Raw genomic sequence first — 23,647 nt, 5'->3', positions numbered from 1 at the left:
AAGTTTATTTTATGAAAATTATAAAATAAAGTATACATGATCAGAATTAAAGTTAAATAGCAAGATGTAATTGTTATTTTTAAAGTGCGGGAATAAAATCTAAAATCGGAAAGGGTATTACAAACTGCGTTTATTAATACACGCGGTTCTCAGTTGAATTTCAGCTGTTGATCACGTTGGAAGCTTTGCCTTCACAAGCTAGAAGTATACGAATGTTAATATATATAGGTTCTCCCAGGGAATGAAATACAAAAAACACAATGGTGATGCATTCGATTTTGATTTATTGTATATTAATTTTATGTAGATGCTTGTCTTCGGAATTTGTTCTTTAAATAATTGAATTTCTTATCGAATTTCAAGAGAAATTCATTTCGGCACCCAACTACTCTGATAAAATACAAATTTCGACCAAAAAAATTAATGCATGGCGTAGATGTAATGCATACCTCTGTAGCCATATACATAAAATCCATTGTGTGTGTGTGAGTTTACAAAGTAAAGTACTTAATATCTCACGTGGTGTAAACGGTGCTGGATCAATGAATGCCTTGAGTGAATGCGAGTGATAAATGCCTAATAACTCGATCGCGTACTCACTATTCAAAAGTATTTCATATATGTCAATTATATAACTATAACTAGAACTATTTAGATCCATGTATATATATTAGATTTTCTATTAAAGCTAATAAATGTACTTGATCGTTTGTTATTAATTCGTATAATTTGTTAGCTTTCAACAATTTTCGTGCTATTCCTCGATTCCGATTCCAATTCCAATATCAATTTCAATGTGAAATGAACTACCAAGTTTCCCTATATATTTATATATATATATAAGATCTAACTGATGCAAAATTACCGTTTGTAAATAGTTGAGAAAAACGTGGAATTTAAGTACTAAAAATTGTATTACGACCGACAACTAACGACTGACTACTACGAACTGCTGAGGCTGTAAATGTTATGTGTATAAAGACTACTACGTTAAGCTACCCATACAATAGTTCATTGGATACGTAAGGCAATTTCACTGTCTCAATCCCGCAACAAAAACCCGAAACTGCTAAGCTTTAAGACATAATTATGATCTCTAAAAAATAGTGAGTGTACGAACTCCTCTAGATCCTAATTCATTTGGCTGGACTGCAAGTGTTATGTGTTATGTTTTTAATGTCTAAAATGTCTGTTTTGCCTATTTTGGAGTGAGTGAGTGTGCCCAGTATTACCAACTGACTGCCATTCGTTGTCTATATATTATTTGGCTGGGACTCGGTTCCTTGGCTCTACTGGCAGGAGAATCGATATTAATCGTTTTATCGTTTATCGTTTATCGCTTATCGTTTTTGGACGCAATTGGACGCCTAGAGCTGCCCGAGATCGTTGCGATCCGGGGATTCGCTAGCTACAAAGTCGTATCAAAAAACTTAACGTACTACTAAGTGTTTGGTTTTGCATTTTGCCAGTTCTTTCGGTGGGACAGCCCGTTAAGATCACCGTGATATGGTTACAGTTGATTACTGCCTATCGACGGGCTGTCCCGTGCAAATGGTTATCGATCATCGATCATTGATCATCGCTAATCGATGCTCTTGAGATGCTTAGCTAAAATCTACCCACAGAACACAGTTAGTAACAGTAACAGAGGCGAAAAGTGGTGATTCCCTAGCCTGCGACTATTTGGGACACGGAGTTGGTGCGTCGGCGTTTGGTGATCTGCTTCCACAGGCGTCGGTTCAGTGATGGCTTGTCCTGGAACCAACAAAAATAGCCTTGTATTAGAAGATTACTGCTCTCTTAAAGTACTCATAGCCTGCTTACGTTATCCTTGCGCGGCGACATCTGGGCCATCTCCACTGAATCCTGAGCCTGCGTCTGACCCGGCGACAGCTTCTGGAGAAGAAGACTGCTTTGGCTGTGGCTCGGATGGGGCTGTTCGCCAAAGGCGCCGTCGGAGAAGTTGGGAGTGCTGCTGGTGCTACTGGCGGTTATCTCAGAGTTGCGGCGCTTTATGAAGTTTATTCTGCAGTTAAATTATACATTTTTGTTAATTTGTTGCTCTCATAATACGCCTTTAAGCATTAAACACTATAATATTTGGATCAGTTTTTCTCTTAACTTCTTATATCAGTATTTAAAATATAGAAAGCAAGCATTCGGTTTCCTGAGATATTGATTTTTAATTTGCAGATTTAATAAACATATGTATATATATGTAATATTTATTTTTTTCATAGTCCTTCTCTCTATATTTTATTTTTCCAACTATTAGGTAGCATTTTCACTTAAAATTCTTCGTTATATTTCAAACTCTATTCAATATCTAGAAGATTTCCTAACTTATACTCACAATCGCTTCGATCTGCCCACTTCGGTCTCGAGGAATGCCTCCTCAGTCATTGTTGTTGTGGTTGTGGTACTGATGGCTCCCGCTCCGTCCATCGAAGTAGTACTCCTCGTCCTCGTCAGAGAGGCTGCTGCAGCTGCTCGTTTGGGCCAGGAAGAGTCGCGTCTCCCCGAATCCATCCCCGAACGCATCTCCGTAGCCATGGCCACCAGAGTGGTCGTGCTCGTCGTCGTCGTTGTCGTTGTGGACATTGTGGATGTGGATGTCGTCTCCCTGACTCGACAGCCACTCCTCGATTGAGACATGGAGTATATCTTCTCGCGTCTCGCTAAGATTTCCAGATCGCCTAATTTGCTCCCGCCTCTGTTGGAGCTGCAGGCGGTGTTGTTGTCGCCGGCGTTTCCGTTCCCGCCGACGACTCGACCAGCAGATCCACCACCTGGCTGCACCACCACCACCTGGTGCTGCAGTTGACCCACTTGCTCGGCGGCGGCACGGGTTAAACCACCGGCGAGCGGACTGCTGCCGTGGCTGCTGCTGCTGCGACTGTGATTGTTGTTGGTGCTGGTGGTGGTGCCGCTCAAGGCGCCCGCTGAGAGGGGGCGGGGCCGGCGGTTCACCGTCGGCGTGTCCATCTTTGAGTTGCGTTGTTGAGAGTACGATATGACAGCCTCTTTTGGCTGCACCCTGTTCGTGGCTGAACGACTCAATAAATCGCGACCCGTCAGACGATGAAATGTGGAGAGGTCGTGCCTGCAAAGGGGAAATGCTTTATTTCTTTACCAACAAAAATTCCTTACAAAATAAGGACATAGCAAAAGAGCTCTACTGATTTTGAACTCCCATCGCCTGAAAACCCCTCCATCCTTCCAACTCACCCCAGAATAGTTGTTAGATCGGGACCAGGCTCGTAGCAGATCAAGTCCTCGTCCCCGAGGATATCGTGGTTGAGGGCCAGCCGCATTTCCAGCCTTGGGCTTAGACCGCATCCAGCGTGGAGCGCTGGGGCAGCGGGTGCGTCTGGTGGCGGTGCCGCCGGCGGTGGTGGAGCCACTGCAGCTGGGCTGCTCTGCCCCCTCGGCTGCGATGGCTGCTGGTGGGTGGTGGAGGGACTCGGGCGGATCGGCTTTGCCGTCCTCGAGACTGTTGCTGATGAAGTGGCTGAGACGGGCCTGGGTGCCCCCAGCAGGCAGGTCTCGATTATCGTTGACGACGGTCGTTTTGGCAACACCCCCACCCCCACCGCCGCCGCCGAGCTGCTGGTACTCGGCGTTGATGGCGTTGTCCTTGACCCGGTAGCGATTGGGTCCGAAGCACTGGCGGCGCCGCCGACAACCGCCGAGGAGCCACTGTCAGCAGTAGCGCCAGATTTTCTTTGAGGTGGCTCCTAAAAATGCGATCAGTACGGGACAAAATTTAAAGTGAACAATTGAGCTGGTTTATTATTTTTAGCCTTGAAGCCCTTTTAAAATGTAAAAAAAAAGGGAATTTGCCAAAATTTGAACCTGGCTATGCAGAAAAGTGACCTAAAACCTGCACTTCTTAGCCCATAACTTTTGTTACGGACATCGGATTTCAAAGTGGCATTCTTTAAAATGATTGTGGCCCATTTCTCTAAAAATCTGTGTTTTCAGTTTTTTTTTTTTTTTTGTGTCGATTTTTCATAATTTTAAGCAATGTAACCTCTTTTCAAATTTTAGAAAAATGGGCATGCAGAAAAGTGACCTAAAACCTGCACTTCTTAGCCCATAACTTTTGTTACGGACATCGGATTTCAAAGTGGCATACTTTAAAATGATTGTGTTTTCATTCCCTAAAAAACTGTGTTTCCAGTTTTTTTTTTGTTTTTGGGTCGAATTTTCATCATTTTAAGCAATGTAACCCCTTTCCAAATTTTAGAAAAATGGGCTTGCAGAAAAGTGACCTAAATCCTGCACTTCAAAGCCCCTAACTTTTCTTACCGACATCCGATTTCAAAGTGGCATACTCTAAAATGATTGTGGTTTAGTTCTCTAAAAATCTGTTTTTAAATCTTAGTTTTTTTTTTTCGAGAAACCCCTTTCCAAATTTTCGAGAAGTGGCTTCATATGCTAGTGCTTAACCGGTTAAGATCTGATTTAAAAGAGGTCGGATTCCATATTTGCACTGGGTACTCACCGTTTTGCCCTGGGCAGCGCTTAGATCGGTCTGCGTGAGGAGCAAGCGACGTGGAGGCGGAGGCGGCGGCACAAATCTCGGAGGCCTGCCGCTGGCTCTGCCGCCGGAGTTCGTAGTGCCGCTCGCGCTGCTGGTTATTGTAGTAATCGATGAGGGAGCTCGATTCGGCGTCGTCGTCGTCATCGTCGTCATCATCATCTCGGTCGGCATCGGCATCAGTATCACTGCTGGCTTCGCCGGAGAAGGAGGCGTCGGCCGAGAGGATGGCGTCGTCGTGGAGCTGCTGCTCCCGGCGGCGAATTCGCGTCCTGATCCGCTCGAGGGGCGCTGATCGAGCAGATACTCGCAGGATGAGGCCACCATTACCGGCGCCGGCGGCTGAGGATCGATGGCCGTGGTGGGCAGGAGGCGGGTGGTGAGTAAGGGACGCGGCCCCATCGCACTCGTGGCCAGATTCGGATGCAGCCGCTCCACGCTGGAGTGTGTATCCTCCTGGTCCTCCGTCACCGCCACATCCGGATCGTCCTCCTCCTGCAGGTCCTCCGCCGACGGATCCTCCTCCCGATCCGGCACCACTGGCCGAGGAGCTGGTGGCGGGACTGGTGGCGCCGCCTCGCTGTCGCTTGAACTTCCAGCCGAATCCTCTAGGTAGTGGCCATTGGTCGTTGCTTCCCCCTACCAATTGTTGGGAATAGAATTCAACTAATCAATTCTGGTTGGGAAAGAGATTCCTGCTAGCGGTTGGCGCCGTTTTGATGTGGATGTGGATGAGGATGTGGTGGTCGAGGTGGTCGGTTGGTTCGTTTGCAGTACGGAATTTCGACAGCGAGATCGGATCGATTGGGTTAGTTCGGAGGTGGTGGTTGGTCGTCAATCCTGTCCGGACGTGTGATGTTGATGAGCTCGCAGTATTGCAGGATGGGCTAAAGCTTCACTAATTTCACTACGACCTTCTATGCAAGTACAAGTATTTGTATTTAGCAACAACGATTTACAAAACACAATGAGCAGACAGGCAAAAATAGTACAGTTAACATACAAAGTCAAAACATGTTAGCGTGATTGATTGGTTGAGATTGATTAATTGATCGATGAAGATGGAGATGAACGAGTTGCAGTCGATGGTTTATGAAAGTACAGACAAAATAGAAAAACAAACCAAGGTAAGTTCAAAAGTTAGTTCATTGAGTGACTAGGGCTACATGCAGGTGGATTATATCTAGAGATTTATAGCAGACGGGAGATAATCCCTGTCGGGCGGATTTATCTCTCCCTCTCGCTCTTTTTGGGTGCTTGGGTACAGTTGCCCACTGTTCACTGTAGTTTGCCATGCAGCGGAATGCAAAGTTGGATCGGAACGCGAGCACTGAACACGGTTGCATTTCGATTGGAACGAAACACAGTGGCCTTTTTTTGGTTTTGGGGCGTGTGTCTGGAATTTGCTGTAATAACGACCCACCTTTTTGACGTCATCGCTGTCCTGCTGCGTCTTCTCTTCGTCGCTCTCCGTCTCCTCCTCAAAAAGGGGCTCAAGGCGACGTCTACGTCGATATACGATATACGGATACGATATACGATATACGATTTCGATAATACGTGTGTATGGCGTATGCAAACGAATTTCAATTGGAATTTAGCAATAGTCGATCGATGTGTTGATTGTGTGTCGATGGCATAAATGATATATCAATTTTGAATTGAGCAAAACTTAGTTGAAGTTATAAGTAAATACGGTTGGTAGATATATGTAAATATAGAGGAGTAAGCTACAAAGATATGACCCCCCCTCCCCTCATTCTCGGCCTGACTATGACTATATGACTAAGACTAGGTCTAGGACTAGCCCGCAAATGAGTGAGCAAAACTAGTTATTAATATATATAGAGGTTACAGATAGGAATACAATATATGACACTGATTCGAATCGAATTTAGGATTGGGTGACATAAATGTGTGTGTGTGAGTGTGTGAAACGAATGGAAACGAAAGAATAAACACCTGTAAAAGCTACGAAAAGAAAGTTTCCAAAGGAGTACACGAAAAAAAGAAAATTCGTATTCTTATTAACAATAGGATCAATGGAGGCACTAGACTAAGCTATACTAAATATGGTAGATATATATCGAGATACTCGTTATAATGGTTGGTTTACAGTTAGAGATCGGCTGCCTATGGTTTCTCTACCAGCTGTGTGTGATTATTGGTGGGTCGTGTCTTTGGTTCTCGGAGTGCCGAACTAGTCCGGAATTTCTCCTCGCAACCTACATACCGTGGCAGCAATCCTCGAATCGTGCTGGCCGTCATCGGTGGCGCCATTAACAGCTCGTCCATCATCAGTTCGGTGTCATCGTCGTCATTCAAAGAGGTACTCGACTTGGTGGGCGACTATATATGTTATCTTCATTAATAATAGCCACTAAAAATGTAAACAAAAAACTCACCGAATGCGTGTTCTCCGAATTGATCAGCTGCATGTCCTGATCGTCGTTATCCCCGCCACTGGTGGGCGTGCCCCAAACCTCTTCACCACTGGTGGCTCCCGAGGTGCACTCGTCCATCTGCTCATCCGTCTCCGAAGCGTTTCCCTGTTGCTGCTGTTGCGAGTCGCCGGCATTCCAGCGACCCAAGTATTTGTCTATGAAAGCCCGCGACTCCTCGAAAAAGGACATCTTGTCAGAGACATAGGCTCCTGCCCGATTTGTCCACGCTCCACTGGCCAGGACCTCGCCATTGACCATTACCCCCGATGAAGTCGAGGCGCCCAAGTCGTTGACGTTCTGCACCAAAGCTCGATCAGAACCAGCATCTTCGTCATCTTCCTCATTTTGGGGACTATCTGCATCGTGGCCATTCGGTGTATAGGGCTCCAAGTCATCTTCCAGCTCGTCAGCCTCGTCCATTCGATCGTCGGAGGGTAGTTTTTCTAGGCTAGACATGGTGCCAAATCGCCGGAGAGCACTGCTCATGGGTCGATAGGGTGGTTCCTCGTCCAAGGGGGATTCATCACACGAATCCTCCGGTATATTCTCAATGATGGCCTGTCTGGGCTGCTTCGTTGTGGTGGTGGCGGTGCTGGTGGTCGAGGTTCCCCCACCGTTCGAGGAGCAACCGCTGTTGTCCCACACATGAGTGCTGGTCTTGGTGAGCACCGAATCGGGAGTGGGTGGGACCACAGCTATCGTGGGTGTACCGCTCTCCTCCTTGACGATCCTCTCCTGTCCACAAAGTTTGGCGGCCGGGGCGAATTGGGCCAGACCGATGAGCATCAGGGACAACTGCTCATCGTCCTGTTTCTGCTGCAGTGTGGTGGCCGTTTGCTTTGGCGACTCCAGTAGCTTGCACGTCTGGTGCTCCATCTTGTCCGGCGAGAGTTGGGCGTGCGTAAAGTCCTCCGGAGTGCAGCGGCAATTGCAGGCGGCAAATTTGGCGGGGGAACCACCTGCACCAACACTACCACTAACCGAACCCGATCCCGATCCCGATCCCTTCGTTGGACTGCTCCGCATTATCCTGGCCGTCTCCGTGATGGTCACAATGGCCTTGACCTGCTGGTTGGCCTTGGGCCTCAGTGGCTCCTGGCACATTTGGGCCACAATGCGGGTGCGACGTGGTGGGGGCAGCGGCTTGGGTGAACCTCCGCCGGCGGAGCAGTGACCATTGGGCATGGGTGATGCTGTGACTGTGACTGGAGGATCTAGATGACGTACTTTGGAGACGCCGCTGCTGGCTGGGGGGATCGTGCCTTCGCCGGCACTGCTACTACTGTTGGGCATCGCACCGACGCTGTCATCCGTCGCCTCTGATTGGGATTGGGATATTTCGTCGGTTATCAGTTGGGCCACATCGCTTTCGGTGTCACCGGTTTCCCGGCGACTGCTACTGGCCACCACCTTGGAGGACAGCTCCCCCGTAATGGTGCTACTGGACATGCTGGTCACGCTACCTGTTCCGGTCCCGGTTCCGGTTCGATTGCCCCCTCTTGGGCTAACCAATTCCGCGGCCCCCGCAATGCCATTGTTCAGTTTGCAACAGCGATTCGGCGAGGACTGGCTGTGCTGCACCTTCAGGGAATTGCAGAGCAGGACGGGCGCGGAACTGGAGTTGTTCACTCCTCCTCCGCCGCCAGGACGAGCTCCGCCCGGTCCGCTTTGCTGGCAATTCTTGTGGCAATGGCGGCAAACGGCCAGCTTGTCCAGTACAATGGGGCTCGAGCGTACGGTGATCTGGCAGGCGGGAATAGAAAGCGTACAGGGAGAAGTTGGTGGGGCGAAAAAGCAGGGTTAGCATATTCTGGTACGAGCACAAGCAGGACTTTATTTTTTCTATAAACATCCCTGTTAGGTTTTACCATGATGATTACTCAATTAACAAAAAGAATCAAATTTGATGTGATTTTAACTCCCGAAAAGACTAAATGGATAATCAAACGCAAAACATGGATCGATAAATGGAAACGTGGGTTATCCTTCTGATATTGTTACCCACAAAGTTTACAAAAGAATAAACTATTTGTACCAAAGGTCCTTTTGACTGAAGTTTTCTGTTCTTTATAGCATACTTTTGGGGCCGAACGAATAGCGAACTAATCCCCAGCTTACCTGGCTGTCCGATGTTGTGCTGTGCGACTGACTGATCACGCTGGTCACGCCCTCCGCCTCCGACGTGGAGTATATATCCGAGGTGGCACTCATGCTCAGCTCCTCGACGCCGCTCAACCGTTTGCCTCCGAAGTTGGGCTTCGCCGACAGGCCGCCATTCTCCTTGGCCAGATTGAGCTCCTTGGTGCGCTTCTCCAGCTGCTGACGCGTCCAGTAGGTGATCCGCTCGTCCTGCTCGCTGTCGCTGTTGAAGATCAGCTGCTCGTCCTCGGCGCTCACATTCTCCTGCGATCGCGCAATGGCCGCCAGTCGAGCCTGCTGCTGCTGCTTGTCCAGCTGGCCCTTCATCCAGTTGGCCAGGTGCAGGGCACTCGACTTGGGGGTGCCCGTCTTGTTCAGGATGCGGCACTTCTCGTCGATCAGCAGCTCGATCTGCTCCACGTGCCCACCATGGACTCCATGGCTGTGGCCGTGGGATCGATCTGCGGATCTTTCGGTGGCCACTCCTCCGGCGGAGTGGGCGTTGGCATGAGCATTGTTGTTGCGCTGCTGGAAAGATCCGGCAAAGATAAAGTAAATAATACGTTACCTGGACCCGGGGACCTTGATCTTGACCTTGAGCTTGGGCTCTAACCACCGCACCACCAGCACCACCCACTGCCACCCGCCTATCGTTTGGCAAATTAAAATTTGTGATGGGCTCATTTGCTTTTTGCTTTTGCTTTTGCTTTAGCTTTGCTCGGGCCTTGCTTTGTGCTTGCGTTTGCTTTTGCTTTGCTTTTGGCTTTGCAGTTGGTTTTGACTTTAGCTGAGAGAACTCTTTTTTTGCGAAGCGGAGAAACGGAACGGAAAGAAAAATCTCAGTCCATCTTTGATTAAAAACGCTTGCTCTTGGATAACAATGGAATTCGGGCTAAAAGGGACTAAAGGATTTTGCAAAAGATAAATGTATTATATAAGACACGAGACAACGGTAAACAGGAGCGGGTACAGTCACACAACAAACAACTAATAAGCAATGGAAGTTAAAAAACAGTTTTGAGAATAGAAAGAAGCAATTTGAACTTAAAACTAAAATTGAGTCCATCACAATTTTTAATTTATCAATTTTGGTTCTTGATTGTTTTTCTCTTTGTTTGAAAAAGATTTTTGTTTTTCTTTTTTCCTTGAATCGCAGGTTTGATCAGGATCTGTTTATGCGGAGCTATATGGTAATTCAGTGAGTGCTCGGTGGGTTTCTAGTTGGTTTCATTTTTTTGGTTTTCTTTCCTTAGTGTTTTTTTTTTTAAGTGAAATAAAAAGAACATTACAAGCGTTTTTAGTCAAAGAATCATTTGGTTTTTATTATTATTTGAATTCATCGTTTCTCTTCGCAATCTCAATCTCAAACGGCTCGATAAATCGATAGTCGATTTTCGATCCTCTCGTGTTATGTAAAATGTCGAAAAACAATAAATCGAAAACTTCTAGACGTACATAAAGCTTACAGAATATGAATCTAAATATGTATGTATGTATATGTATAGAAATTTGTTGTTTACTGCTCAAGGCACACACAAAAACCGAACCGCAAAATACAACGCGGCGTATGCTTGATATTCAACAATCAGTTAAAATTTGCAATAGATGTCTGTGTGCAGGTGTGTGTGCGAGTGTATCTGTGTGGGCGTTGCTTTGTTGGTGTGGGTGTGTGGGTGTCTGTGTGTCTGTGTGTATGCTACATTTAAACTCCTGGCTGGATGGCTTCTGCACAAAACTGAATCCGCACTGTGGGCCAAGTTGCAAAGGGTTAAGAAAAGTGGTTCAACTTTAAAACTTTGGAAATGGATGATAAGTTCTAGGTTTCATAATAAGATAACTAATCTTTTTATCACTAATATGTTATAATATTATCAACAATTTAAAAAAAGCTAAGTATAAGCTAAAAAGTTGTCTAGGAAACATCTAGAAATAATACTCAAACAAACTACTTCCACTTCTTCCCACTGTGCAAAGACAATCGAGTGCTGGTTTATATACTAATACGTAAATATATGTATGTGGTTAGCTTGAGGATAGACTTTCAAAGGCAACAAAGTGCTTGTCATAGATAATTGACGTCGATAGATCGATCAGATACATAAAGTCGAAAATATGGTTTGCCATCCAGCCAAAAGTCCTCCGACTGAGCAAGATACACATACTGATACTATGTAACAATTTATACGGGTGTTTGTATATAGGGAAGTAGTATATATACAACTTGGATTTTGATTTAGATTTTGATTTCAATTTGTTCTGGCCAATCGAGTTAAACTTAACTAGGTAAATCGAGTAATCGAGCGAGTCTACAAGAAATTTGGCTAATGGTTCAACTTAGCATACGAGGAGGATCCGATCCGAGTCGAGAATTTCGGGGAAGTCGGGATAAACTAGGACTAGGCTAATGTAGGATAACAACAGCAATAACAATAATCAATAGGTTTTCAATTTGGCTACAAAATGGAAGCAATATTAACATTAGTATAATTTCATTTGGGTTTTCTCGTTTCTTTTGTTTTTGTTTTTGTTTTCTCAATGGATTGGCAAAAAAGTTTCAATCGCATATATATATATTACTAAAAAGAGCTAAGTACTAGCGTTACACACATACAATCGTCATCGAATCTTCGTCTCTGCTGTCGTCTTCACGGTTTTCTGCTATTTACACTCGATTCAAAATCGACTTGGATGGAACGAATACCATTTACGGTCAGGGTTATATGGTATGGGTGTCAATACACGAGTATATACAATACACAACAGAGAAACATACACGTAGAGAGCGATGGTTATATGTCTATGTACAATTCACGGATAATTGTCACTTCTCACTCGCAATTAGAGTCAATTAAAGGCAAATGCATCGCCTGGATCTAAAAAGCTTTGACATTTAAAGGAGCGTCGCAAACGGGATAACTTTCTCTACCTGAGGAGAACGGTGTGCCACAGAAATCCCCAAAGGTACGAAATCACATAAAACGGTTGACGATAAACAATCCATTTTAGTGGTTTTTAAAGTTCGTGACACCTCCGAAATGTCAAAAATGTTTCAATATCCAGGCGATACGTTCTTTAATCTCCTTTGCTATTTGGGTGTCACTCGGTTTTATCTCACTATTCTGTTTTTAATCTGATATCCTGGCAAAGTCAATCCCCAATCTGCCAAAGAGAAAATGCCACTATAGTGAAAGAGTTTCGACTGTATGGGAAACTTGGCCCAAAGCTGAGGCAAAAGCAGAGCAAAACGGCGGTTGAGCGGGATATATATAGAGAGATATTGAGAGGTTCTTGGGTAGATCAGTGGTAATATAGTTGAGTAAGCTCGTCGAGATTCAAAGATTGTGCGGCAAAGGGCTGTTAACGGGGGGGTCTGACTGCAGCCAGAAGTCAAATCACAGGTCCAGCGAGTCCGGCGGCGTCGGTCTGGTGGGTAGCATGCCGAAGGGATCGTCCACCACCACGCTGTCGTCCTCGTCACTGTCCTCGTCGTGTCCCTGGCCCTCGATGCCCTCCCTCTCCTCCTCGTCGCCCAGGAAGATGCACTCCTCCACATCGGTGTCGTAGCAGGGATCCAGATTGACCTCGTGCAGCTGGAGATCGAGCTCCAGCAGATCCCAGGACCCCCCGAATTCAGCCAGCGGTATGTTCGCCGCCTTTCCACTCGTGGACGTGGCCACAAAGTCATTGGAGAAGGCATCCGAGTTGCAGGGCTGCGAGGTGGTGGGTGAAATATTGGGCGTGGGCGTCTCTGGCGTCGTCAACGACACCTGACCACCGACCACTCCGCCGGACTCATCGATAAACGACCGACCCACCGAACTCAGGCTGAACTCGAGGAGCTTCTGGGAGGGATGTGCCGGGTTCGTGGCTGCTGGCTCACTGCTCACCTCCGGAATGGCCGTCAGGCACTTGCAACTGGACAGGGACAGAACGGAGGTTTGGGTCTGCGAGTGGGTCTGCGAATGGTTGAGGGTCTGGGTGTGGACCTGCGACTGGGTCTGGATCAAGCTGGCGCTGCTGCTCAGAAACGAGCCACCCAAACCCAAACCCCCGCCACCACCACCACCACCCACTCCGTTGGGCACCGAACCACCCACATGACCTTGGTGACCCGGATGGTGGTGGTTGCGGGCGGGCGAGGTGGTGCGCGAGGGCAGCGAGGTGGTGCACAGGGGCGGCTGGGGATGCGACTGCGTCTGGGTGGCGCTGCTCGTGGTGGTGCTGGCACAGTGGTGCCGCACCGCACTGGCCAGCCGCTGAAGATTCTCGTACGAATCACCGCTGTCCAAGCGCTTGCTGCGAAAGAGACGCACCTGCTGTTTCTGCTGCTGCTTCAGGTGGATGCTGTCCAGCGAGGGCAGCTTCATCGATCCCATCGAGGCGGTGGTCAGTCCGATATCGCTCAGCGGCACCAGGGTGTTAAGGACGTCCGGCGAGTCCAAGGGACTGGACAAAGGCGTGGAGCCCAGAGCGGCATTTACTAGAAATCTAAGGAAATATTTATGGCATAAGTGACTACTCTCTCTCTACGCTAAAAAATATAAATATAAAACTTATGGAAAAACTACACTTAAGCAGTTATAGAAAACAAAACTTGTAAAAGTCATTGAGTATGGCAAATGCTTTAAGCAAACATAATCGGTCACAAAAACAATAAGCACACAAATTTGATATGAAAGTAAGACAACTAAGTACATTTGGAAATTACTCGAAGGGTTTTTAGAAAAAGCAAAAATTGAGTAACTTACATCTGACGCTGGAGCAGATTCTGCCAGACGGCCTTCAGTTCCAACGAGGGTGCCCTCAGAATGAGGCTCTTGCGACGGGCTCCTCTTTTCGGAGTGCGGGTGAGATCGGGGGCACAGTAACCCGTGGGACTCTCCGCCAGACGCCCATTAGGATCCACTGTCAGACGGAACTCGGTGGCTAAGAGGGATAAGCACGAAATCAAGTCGGGAAGGGTACAAATCAGAACTGCCACTCACTTTTCTTGCGCATGTGGAAACAAGAGTCCACCACATTGGCGATGGGAATGGGCTCCTCCGTGATGAACAGGACTCGATCCCGACTGACCTTCGCGAATACTATGATATCACTGAAGAGCAGGGTCCAATAGGGTTTCACCGAGCGTCCCTCGACCCGGGACAGGTCACCACCGAAGATCCACTGGCGACCTTGAACGGCCAGGGTGAAGGGCTTGCATTTGGTGAAGACCATTCGCGACTCCAGATCCTGGAGGGTTAACAGGGGACGACCTTCGCCCAGCGGCTCCATCAGGCCACTGCTCACGGTGATCTCCCGATAGGCGGCCTGCAGCTCGTTGATGACCGTGCTAAAGTTCTTGTGCTCCTCGGTGTCCACATGGCAATTCCCGGCGAGCAACTGCATCAGCTTGAGGATCTCGCGGAAATGTTGCAGTGGTCGATGGATGAACATGGTGAGATCTGGCCTCTTACGCGGAACTGCCGGTTCCGTAATGAAAGCAATGAACTCTGACCCCGTCTGCCGGGATTTGTTGACCAAAACGCAATCTGCCCGTTTGATTCCATTGCAGTACTTCTTGTACGCCGCACAAATGGCTGTAGTTTTCGAAAGGTAAACGCGCGAGGCGAAGTTCATGTGCGGCTCCTGATCCTGCTGATCACTGCTGCACAGTTGCTCCAGGATGTCCTCCGCAATCCTCAGCAGCTCGTCGATGTTCTGGAACAAGGTGCGGTGATCGTTTGGGGAGATCAGGTCCTTTCTCTCCACCAGCGGCTGGACAAATCGATCCACTCCGAAGTGCAGGGCAGCCGTGAAGTTTTGTTCCCGGCTAATCAACTGCAGCAGGAAGCGCCGACGGTTGTCCGTAATGGGCACAATCGACTGTTGGCATTGAGAGAGGTAAAAGATTATTGGTCTTAAAAATACAACAAAATTCATTGAATTCCGGAGGGCATAGTTCAGTAGAAGGACCATGTTGTTACAAAATTTAGCAGAACTAAAAATTAATAAAATTGATGTGCCTCATTTAGAAGCTTCAAAAAATGCAATGAAAAGGGGTTCTCTTTGAAATTAAGTGGTTTTAAGCTGTTTTATACATTTTTAAAAGACAAATGTATTTATTTTTTAAATCACAAGAAAAATAAAACGTTTGTTTTTTAACTTTCTACATAAAAATTACATATAAAGACGTTTTGAAATACATAAAGCAGAACAAAGAAATGCATTATAGGTTGAGGGTCAAAAAAAGGCTTAGCTAAAACCCATGTATAGAAAATATGGTGTTTGCAAAGCCAATGTTGTGTAAAACCAATAAAAAATGAAAAACTCAAAAGCTTGGGATCGAAAAAAAAGTTTATTGTCAAGCGTTGTGGGGTCGCAGGGAGCTTAAGGACTCTCAAACAAATTAGAGGCCTCGGCTAGGCAAAAAAAAGGGCAAATAATTAGATTATAGTAATGATAACCAGCATGGCGTTAGCTTAGATATTAAAACTTAACAAATAAGTATGTACACAAAGACACGAAAAATGAAAAAAATAAAATAATATATAAGTGATCCTTAGACGAAGACACCCTTGCCTACCTCCTTGCTGAAGGTGACCTGCGGCAGGTGGAGTCTCCTCTTGGCCGCCTCGATGGAGGAAGTGGTGCCCGAGCAGGCGGTGGCCGGTCGGCTCAAGCTATTGCCCACCGGCTGCATCCTCGAGCTCTGCGTCCTCTGCAGACTCATCACGGTGGTGGTTGCGGTGGTGGTGGTGGCCAGCGTGTGCTCCTCGCTGCCCAATCCCACCGCCACGCCCACTCCCATGCCCACGCCCATGCCCAATCTGCTGGCGCTCATATTGGCATTGTTCTGGTGGCCCAGGTCCGTCGTGATTGTTGTGGCGCCCGCGCCTGACCTTCTGAAAATCTCCAACGTCAAGGACGAGCCCTGCGATCGTATCAAATTCAGAACATCAGCCTCGGGCATCGTGACCACATTGTGTTTGTCCACAAAGATCACATAGTCGCCGGGCAGGATGCCGCACCGATCGGCCGAGAGTCCCGCCTCGATTTTCTCCACGCGCGGCGGATGGGTCCACACAATGGAGAATCCAAAGCCCCGCTCCTCGGTTCGCGTTAGTCTTTTGGTCATCGTGAAGGGAGTTCGTCCTGGCTGCTGCCGGGTTGCTCCTCCTCCTCCTCCTCCACCTCCGCTGGATCCCCCACTTGGGGGCATGGTGGACTGTCTTCGGCCGGTGGATCCGTTCAGGTGATTGGCATTGCTCTCGTTGGCTTTCGATGCCGAAGATTGGGAGCCCGTCGTCGGTGGCTGGGTTGTACTGTTCGCATTCCCATCCGCCGGGGGATCCAGTTCCAGGAACCTCAGAAAGAGATTCTCGTCGGCATCTCGCTGGTGGAGTGCCTTCTTGCTCAGCTTCATGGGCTGTTGGGGCTGCTGGGGCAGCAGGGGATCCTCCTTGCCCATGCTGTCAATGCTGATGCTGATCACCTCGTCGTTTAGTGGCATAGCTGCCGAAATCGATCCCGATCCGGATCCAGTGGCTACGGGTTTTTGAGGCGTGACTGTGGTGGCGGCTGCCATTTCTGCGGGGAAGTACTCTTGGTGATCCTGATCCCTGTTCGCTTCCGCTTCCGGTTCCTCTTCCACTTCCTGCTTCCGATCCTTGCCCGCGTTGGCTTTGGGTTGACTCTGGCGATGATTAGGCGGAGGACATGCCTGCGCCTGCAATTTGTAGGATCCTGCGGTAATTCCCGCCTCAGGATGCACTAACTCAGTCAGTGGAAAACTGCTGCAGCCCAGGAACTCGCTGCGTCTGTAAGATAATAGAAAACAAATAAGTTAGCTCCGGTTGTACTCAAGAAAAACATCAAAATAATTACGAATTCCTAACCTTGTTAGTGTAAAATATACTTAAAATACCTAGGCATTATCTGAGATTATCTGAATGTTTATGTAGACTATCTCAGCCTTTTAATATTATATTTAAATGTCTTTAGTTGATTGACGAAAGTTCTTGCTTGCTAAATTACAAAATATAAACGATGTTAGCGCATAATTGTAAAATGATAATAATCAAGCTACAACTCTAAATACCTAACACTTTTAATGATTTTTGGTAATTTAGAGTCATATTGCGAAGGAAAGTTAGAAAATCGTTTATTACACCAGGCCTTAACATTCAATTGAATTCCGCCTCCTTTTTGAAAACTTTTCGAGGTTTCCAGAAGTCCCCTGAATATTTGATAGCGGATGATTGGATCAAATGGATAGTTGAAGGCATTCGACAAACTGAGAAAACTAATATGGCCATTAAATATATACGAGCTGCTTGTCCGCCGAAATCCTTGGCTCCTCGCAATTGCCTTTAGATAATACTAATGCCGATTTCGGTCAGTTTGCGTCACGTTGCAACGTCTGTTGGACATTGTCTATTTATGGGCGACTGAAGGTGGCTCGCCCACAGCTGATCCAATCCGTGGCACCCAGTTTTCCTGGTCGTACGTGACATAAATCAATTAGCGGCCCTAAGCTGCTGCCACATTCCACATTTCCACATGCCACAAAGTACGTATAACCGTACATGTGGCCCGGAAATGCGCTTGGCCCGGCCAATTTGTTGGGTGGTTGGGTGGCACAGTGGGTGGCAGAGTGGGTGGCAAGTGGGTGGTATGACAGTGGCTTGAGGCTCTGTCTGCTGCTTCTTCCACTGGCCACTTTAGCTGAAGTTGGCGCGCGTATTTGGGTCACTTTTATTGATTTTCCGTGCGGAGTCCGGGGGTTTCCATATATTTTTTGTTGTTTCTCTGCTGTTTTATTTTTTTGGGGCGATTGCAATCGCAGCTGTCAGTTGGGAGGTGCATTAAAAATGTGGGGTTTTCGAACTTGCACCACCTCTACCTTGTGCCGAAAAGCTGGCCATAAATTATTCAGCCGCCAGTCGTTTTGTAAATTGACTTAAAACGTTCCTTTTTGGCCTAGACTATTTTCACAACTCAGGTGGATGGTAAATTATGCATGGCCAGCAAATAAAGGCAGGTGCGTGTGAGGCAGGAAAATGGAATAGGTGATATGGTTCCCGGGTGTACATTTAGTTAGTTGGCCACTTCAATTAGCTGCTGACAGTACAAAAAAAAGGCAAAAAAAAAGAAAGGGAAGAAGGAGGGAAGGGGGCGTGTGTGTGCGTGAGCTGGTGATTATTGCATAATCGCCTTAACCACTCGCATCGATTTGGCATTAAACTTAGGACTTGACCACTTTTCTTTATTATTTCCCAAGTACCACACTCCTGAATGTCCTTGAATTTTAATTAACTTTGAAGCATGGTGCGAAAAGCCCTTACACAGATACCCATGAGCACGCACTCGCACACACACACGCACACACACTCGCACACGCAGGACTTCCACTTCCTGTTCGCAATTTGTTTAGCAGCATGCCCGAAATTATGCTACACTTTCCATGTGAGAACACACATACACAGTTATATAAGATTTCGTTGCATACTTTTTTGGGCACTAGAAATTAACACTACGTTAAGGACACTTCTCAAAAAAGGTAAACAAAAAAAGTGCGATATTAAAGCCTTTTTTTGAGGACCGCAGGACATAAATTCGTTTTAGGCTTACTTTGCCTCGATTTCCTGCGTTTTCGAGCGTTGCCAGCCGTTCTGCCGTTCGCCGTTATTCGTCGCCTTTCACGCGAGCTTGCCACTCGGACTAAGTAACGGGAACTGAGCTGGGAAAACGTCGAGCAAACACAGAGCAGCGCAGGTCAGCCCGGGAAAGTCGCTGGAAGAGCGTCCCCGATCCAGTGCGCCCGCGCTGGAATACTGGAAAGTCCGGGGAAAAGGGCCGAGCGCTTGTTTATGTGCAGGAAATGCACTAGGCATGCGAAAGGCGAAATGTGAAAGGCGCTGGAGACGCCACGAGGCCAGGAAGAGCGCCACAATTAACCAGACTTGGTCTTTTGCCTGTCTGTGGAGTAGGACCCCCTCCCCCTTCTCACTCAACACCCCCACCCCTAGTCCATTCCCTTCCAGAACTCCCACCGATAAACGTTTAGGGGTGAATGACTTGGAACAGGACGAAGAACGGCGAACGATGATGGCACGCGCAAAAATACGGATATCGGATGGGGGTCAATCTGGTCATATTTTATGGCAATCAAGCACTGTTTCCTTGTATAATTATTATTAATTATTAATACTATTTTAATTTGGAAAACTACCTATTTATATATCGGATATTAGCAAATTTATATTACGTTTAACTGCAAATGTTTTTGGTGTTGAATAATAATAGGAATTATATTGAAAAGTTTCTTTGAATTGTTATTTTTAACAACTTTGGATATATTTCCAATAATACCATTTATAATAAATGGAATTAATATAAAATTCTAGACATCCCTGAATAATAACAACTAAATTTTTAACGTGCACTCCTTCACTTTTAGGGGTTACTTTCTTGTTGTTTTCTTGGCTTTCGACCGTACTCGTACTCACTTTAAATGGCGATCCCGATGCCACACGGCCAACTGTAGATGCTGGCCATTGGTCTCCTCGCCACTGGAAATCGGGAAGCTGAACCGCTGATCGAAGTACGGACGACCCGAGTGCCGATGGACGGCGGTGCGTTGGTATCCGGAGTTCATGCTGCCCCCGGACGAGTGTGCTCCGCATCCGGGTTGTGGCTGGTGGTGGGGTCCGCCGGACAGAGCCACCTTGACGTAGGCATTTATGCTGCCATTGCCACTGCCATGGGAACGCTGCAAGTCCCGACAGCGAATCACTGCAACGGAGAAAACAGGAGCAATTAGCAGGTGAGTTGGGCAATGAATCTCTTGAGTTTGCCGCCCAGAATGAGGGGCACTCCACTTCCCTGATAATCCCATCTAACGTAATTGAGTTGCCTTTGCTGGGTATATATTTAGCCCTTGGCTAGCATTTCTATTTTCATGGTTTACTCTGGGAAACTAAATTAAATTCATTGGCAATATTAAATTCTATTGAGGTACTGAGAGGATAGTAAAAAGCAAATAATATACCTAGTTGGGTATTTGAAATGTGGCGGGTATGTACTCTTTTTTTATGCAAAAAGACCTTTGAGGATAATCAACATTTTTCATTATGTTCAGGAGTGCTTTCTTGAACATTAGTTAATGTATAGCGATACTAGTTAGAGTCACCAAAAACTGAATTTCTAAACGATATTGAAACAGAACGAGTTGGGATTCTGGGTGGGCCCCTGGAACTCACCATGTACATTTAGTTGCTGCTCCTTGGCATCGTACGAAATGCTGACATCGATGCTGCCCCGCTGGCTTGCCTCCAAATCAGCCCCACTGTTGCTGTTGCTGTTGCTACTGTTGCTGGTGGTGCTGTGGGAGGGGGGCGTGGCCGAGGAGGAGGAGGAGGAGGAGGCGAGCGAACTCCTCTTGGCCACCTGCTGCTCATCCTCATCCAAATCACTCGATGCCGAGCTGGATGAGAAGCTCAGGCAGCGTTTGGTGCTGGGCACCAGCTGCAGTTGCTCCATCTTCTTGGTCTGGTGGCTCTGCGTTTGGGTGGTGGCCTGGTGGGTCTTGTGCGGGTTCTTGCGCCGCACCACCCGCTGCCTCTTCAAGTGGGTGGGAGTGCGCACCTCCATCTCGTGCACACTGGTCTCGCTCCACTCGCCGTTATCCGCCAGAATGGTGGATGGTGCAGTGGCGCCACCAGCGGTTCCCAGTGGCTTCGCACACCTCACTTCCTTCCTGGCCGATTCGATTATGGCGTCCAGCATGCGGTCCAGCGTGGTGTCCCCCATTCGCGACGACGACAGCTGTGAGTCTTCGAGGCCGCCGACCGCACCACCCACTGCACCACCACCGCCGCCGGTGGTGCGGGGCAAGCAGCGCAGAGCCGCCAATTGGGGCGTGGCCTGGCGGGGACCACTGCCCTCGCTGAAGCTCCTGCGCTGCGGACTCTTCCCGTGCACATTGCTCAGGTCCTGCAGGGCAATCAGGCTGGCATTGCCGAAGGGACTGCTCATGAAGTGCACCCCGAAGTTCTCCTTGTTGGCCTCCCCTGCCCCTGGTACGCCCACTCCCCCCGCCGCCGCCCACGCGACTCCTCCACCACGGCACTGGAACTGGAGTGGCGATGCATCCGTGTCATGGTTGGCATGTCCTAAAAGACAAAAAAAGAGGGCGAAAGAACCTGGTTAATGTGGGAAGACATGGCTTAATCAATTCGGATTTTGGTAAGAAAGGGGAAAACACTTCGGCTAATTGGGATATTCATTGGAATTCTTTAAAGGATATTTTAAACACTCTTTTTTATCCTGTGTAAACTTTCAGAATATTCTGTGTTATTTTAAAAGTCAAATCAGAATTTTCATACAACGTCATAAAACTCGTACATTGGTTGAATTGTAGGGAAAGGGAAGTCTTTCGGGAAAAATTTCCAAGCTCGTGAAATACTTTTTAAAAGCGTAGGAAAACAGAATATCGATGCTGTGCTATATCTAAATATTCTAGATTAAATAAGAACATAATTTTTCTGCCAGACGAAAGATAATTACAAAGGCAAACATTATATATGATATTCTAATTTAACATTGGGAATTAAAACTTAGAAATTTGTATAAAATTGGCCAATGAAAACAAGTAATCTTTATATATGTGAATTGTAACATATCACAGATTACTACTTTCTAGCTTGCTTTCTTTTATCGTGAGATATTTCTTAAAACTTCTGTTAGTCATTGCTATGTACGGATATAGAATAGAATTTTCTGGATGATTTTCCGGATCTTGTTGGCAAATCATGTCTGCTCGGTTAAAACCTCGGTCCTTGGTCCTTGGTTCTTAGTCCTTGGCAGCTGGCTGCCAAACAAGGGGATCAGAGCGACGGGTTCCGATCTGGTTTCGTTCTTTCCCACTCTTCTGCTGTCCTTCGGTTTTTGGGAACTCTTCCAGACAATTTCGAGGCAGAAAAAACAACGGCAACAAATGAAGGAGGCGAACTGGCAAACAGCAAACAAAGTGCAGGACAAAGCAGGAAGCTTGCAAATTGTTTTTGCGGCAAACGAGTTCTACGCCAGGTCCTTCCTTCGCCGCTGTCCTTGCGAATTTCAGGTTTGCATTTAAATTGAAATTAAACTTATGCTAATTTCCCTAACAGATTTCTGTGCTGCGGTTGCCAACCATAAAATTGAGCGGGTCCTTCTGCCCAAAGGAGTCCTTTCGAGGATGCTCTATGGTCTGTGATCCTTTTCAACTATGCGTGTGTGTGTGTGCGTGCAACAATTACGCCCCAGCGTAATGATGCCATTTTGCAAAAATGCGGCAATCGGCAAAGGCAATGCCAAAGCCAAAGCCAAAAGGGGCCTCAAAGGATCGTCCCAGAGATCCTGGCCATTGTCTCTCGCAGAGAGTGAGATGGAAAATGGGTTTTCGTGTAATCCATAAACGTCACCCCAGCCCCAGAATAAGATGAAAAGCCGGGCGAAATTGCACGAGGAAAGGCAGCCGGTAAAGGCGAGCAAAAAAAATATTTTCTTTCCAGCCCAAGATCCTTTGCACGATGTGCGTGTGTGTGTGTGACTTGTGCCCGGAGGATTAGCTCGGGGTGGTAGGAAAAAAAATAGAAGTTGAGGGAAAAAAAACACAGCAACAAATTAAATGTATTAGACGCACCACCCCTTTTTTCTTGTGGGCCCCGAGATCTGGATCTTGATCTCTCTGTCTCCAGGGGTAAGGGACTTACGTCCCTTCTTCGTTTTTTTTTTTGTGTAAATTAAAATTAGAGCTAGAGCAAAGACAAACACGACTACCTCATGGGTGCGATCGTAATTGTTTTTCCCTTCCAGGTGTGCCGCCGTTTCGGAAACCGAGCTTATCGAGCGATCTATCGATCGATCTAAATGGACGGATCAGATCGGATCGATCATTTCCTTGGCACAGATTGTATGACTTGTTGGGTGTAGACTTACCTGGTAACTTGATCTGTTTGCGACTAGGTCGCCTGGATAACTGCAGCTCGATTTATACAATAGTTTCAACTTGATTTACTGCACTGATTTGAACTGAGTATAGTATATTTACAAGAATGTTGCGCACAAAATTTTGATAGAGTTCTTGCACGAAAAAAAAAATAAGCCAAATATGTACTTAAAGCCAAAAGTGTTTTGTGTAATTTCTTAGCTCGCAGTCAACGTGTCTGCTTGGCACGAGGTCAGAAACGGAAATGATGATCTGCGCAGGCGCACGTTTCGGCAAAGGCTCGGTTGGAAGGCCGAAGCCACACGAGGGAAAACGAGGTCCTCACGAAGGCGAACGAAGTTGAAAACCAACCACCAGAGAGCACTGCAAAGAGAGTAGTGGGCGAGAAAGTGGTTTAAGGCTCTCTTTGGCTCCGATTCGGTCTAACGGAATCTCAGCTGTGGGAAAATTCTAAATAAAAATAATACCAGAGATTAGATAAGGAATATAAGAAGCTATGATTGTATCAATATCTATCTTATATCATATATAGTATGTGTCGAAAACAAA

General features: G+C 47.0%; 1 protein-coding gene across 1 annotated transcript; it reads right to left on the bottom strand.

Annotated features, from left to right (window-relative positions):
• Window positions 1–267: 267 nt before the first annotated feature.
• On the bottom strand, window positions 268–23,323 carry LOC108046939 (serine-rich adhesin for platelets). The gene is given in 18 exon segments (XM_017126913.2): window positions 268–1,755; window positions 1,825–2,026; window positions 2,354–3,103; window positions 3,229–3,737; window positions 4,508–5,182; window positions 5,967–6,048; window positions 6,506–6,514; window positions 6,777–6,892; window positions 6,949–8,730; window positions 9,106–9,651; window positions 13,440–13,614; window positions 13,875–14,052; window positions 14,112–14,991; window positions 15,692–16,925; window positions 19,617–19,902; window positions 20,370–21,201; window positions 21,204–21,281; window positions 23,089–23,323. Coding segments are annotated over 17 exon segments (8,418 nt in total). The 5' UTR covers window positions 21,279–21,281; window positions 23,089–23,323; the 3' UTR covers window positions 268–1,668.
• Between the last annotated feature and the right edge of the window lie 324 nt (window positions 23,324–23,647).

The sequence above is a fragment of the Drosophila rhopaloa genome, unplaced genomic scaffold (assembly GCF_018152115.1).
Source record: "Drosophila rhopaloa isolate 14029-0021.01 unplaced genomic scaffold, ASM1815211v1 contig_3, whole genome shotgun sequence".
In the NCBI taxonomy this organism is placed as follows: domain Eukaryota; kingdom Metazoa; phylum Arthropoda; class Insecta; order Diptera; family Drosophilidae; genus Drosophila; species Drosophila rhopaloa.
The sequence above is the reverse complement of the archived record's forward strand: the minus strand, read 5'-3'. Positions and strand labels throughout refer to the sequence as shown.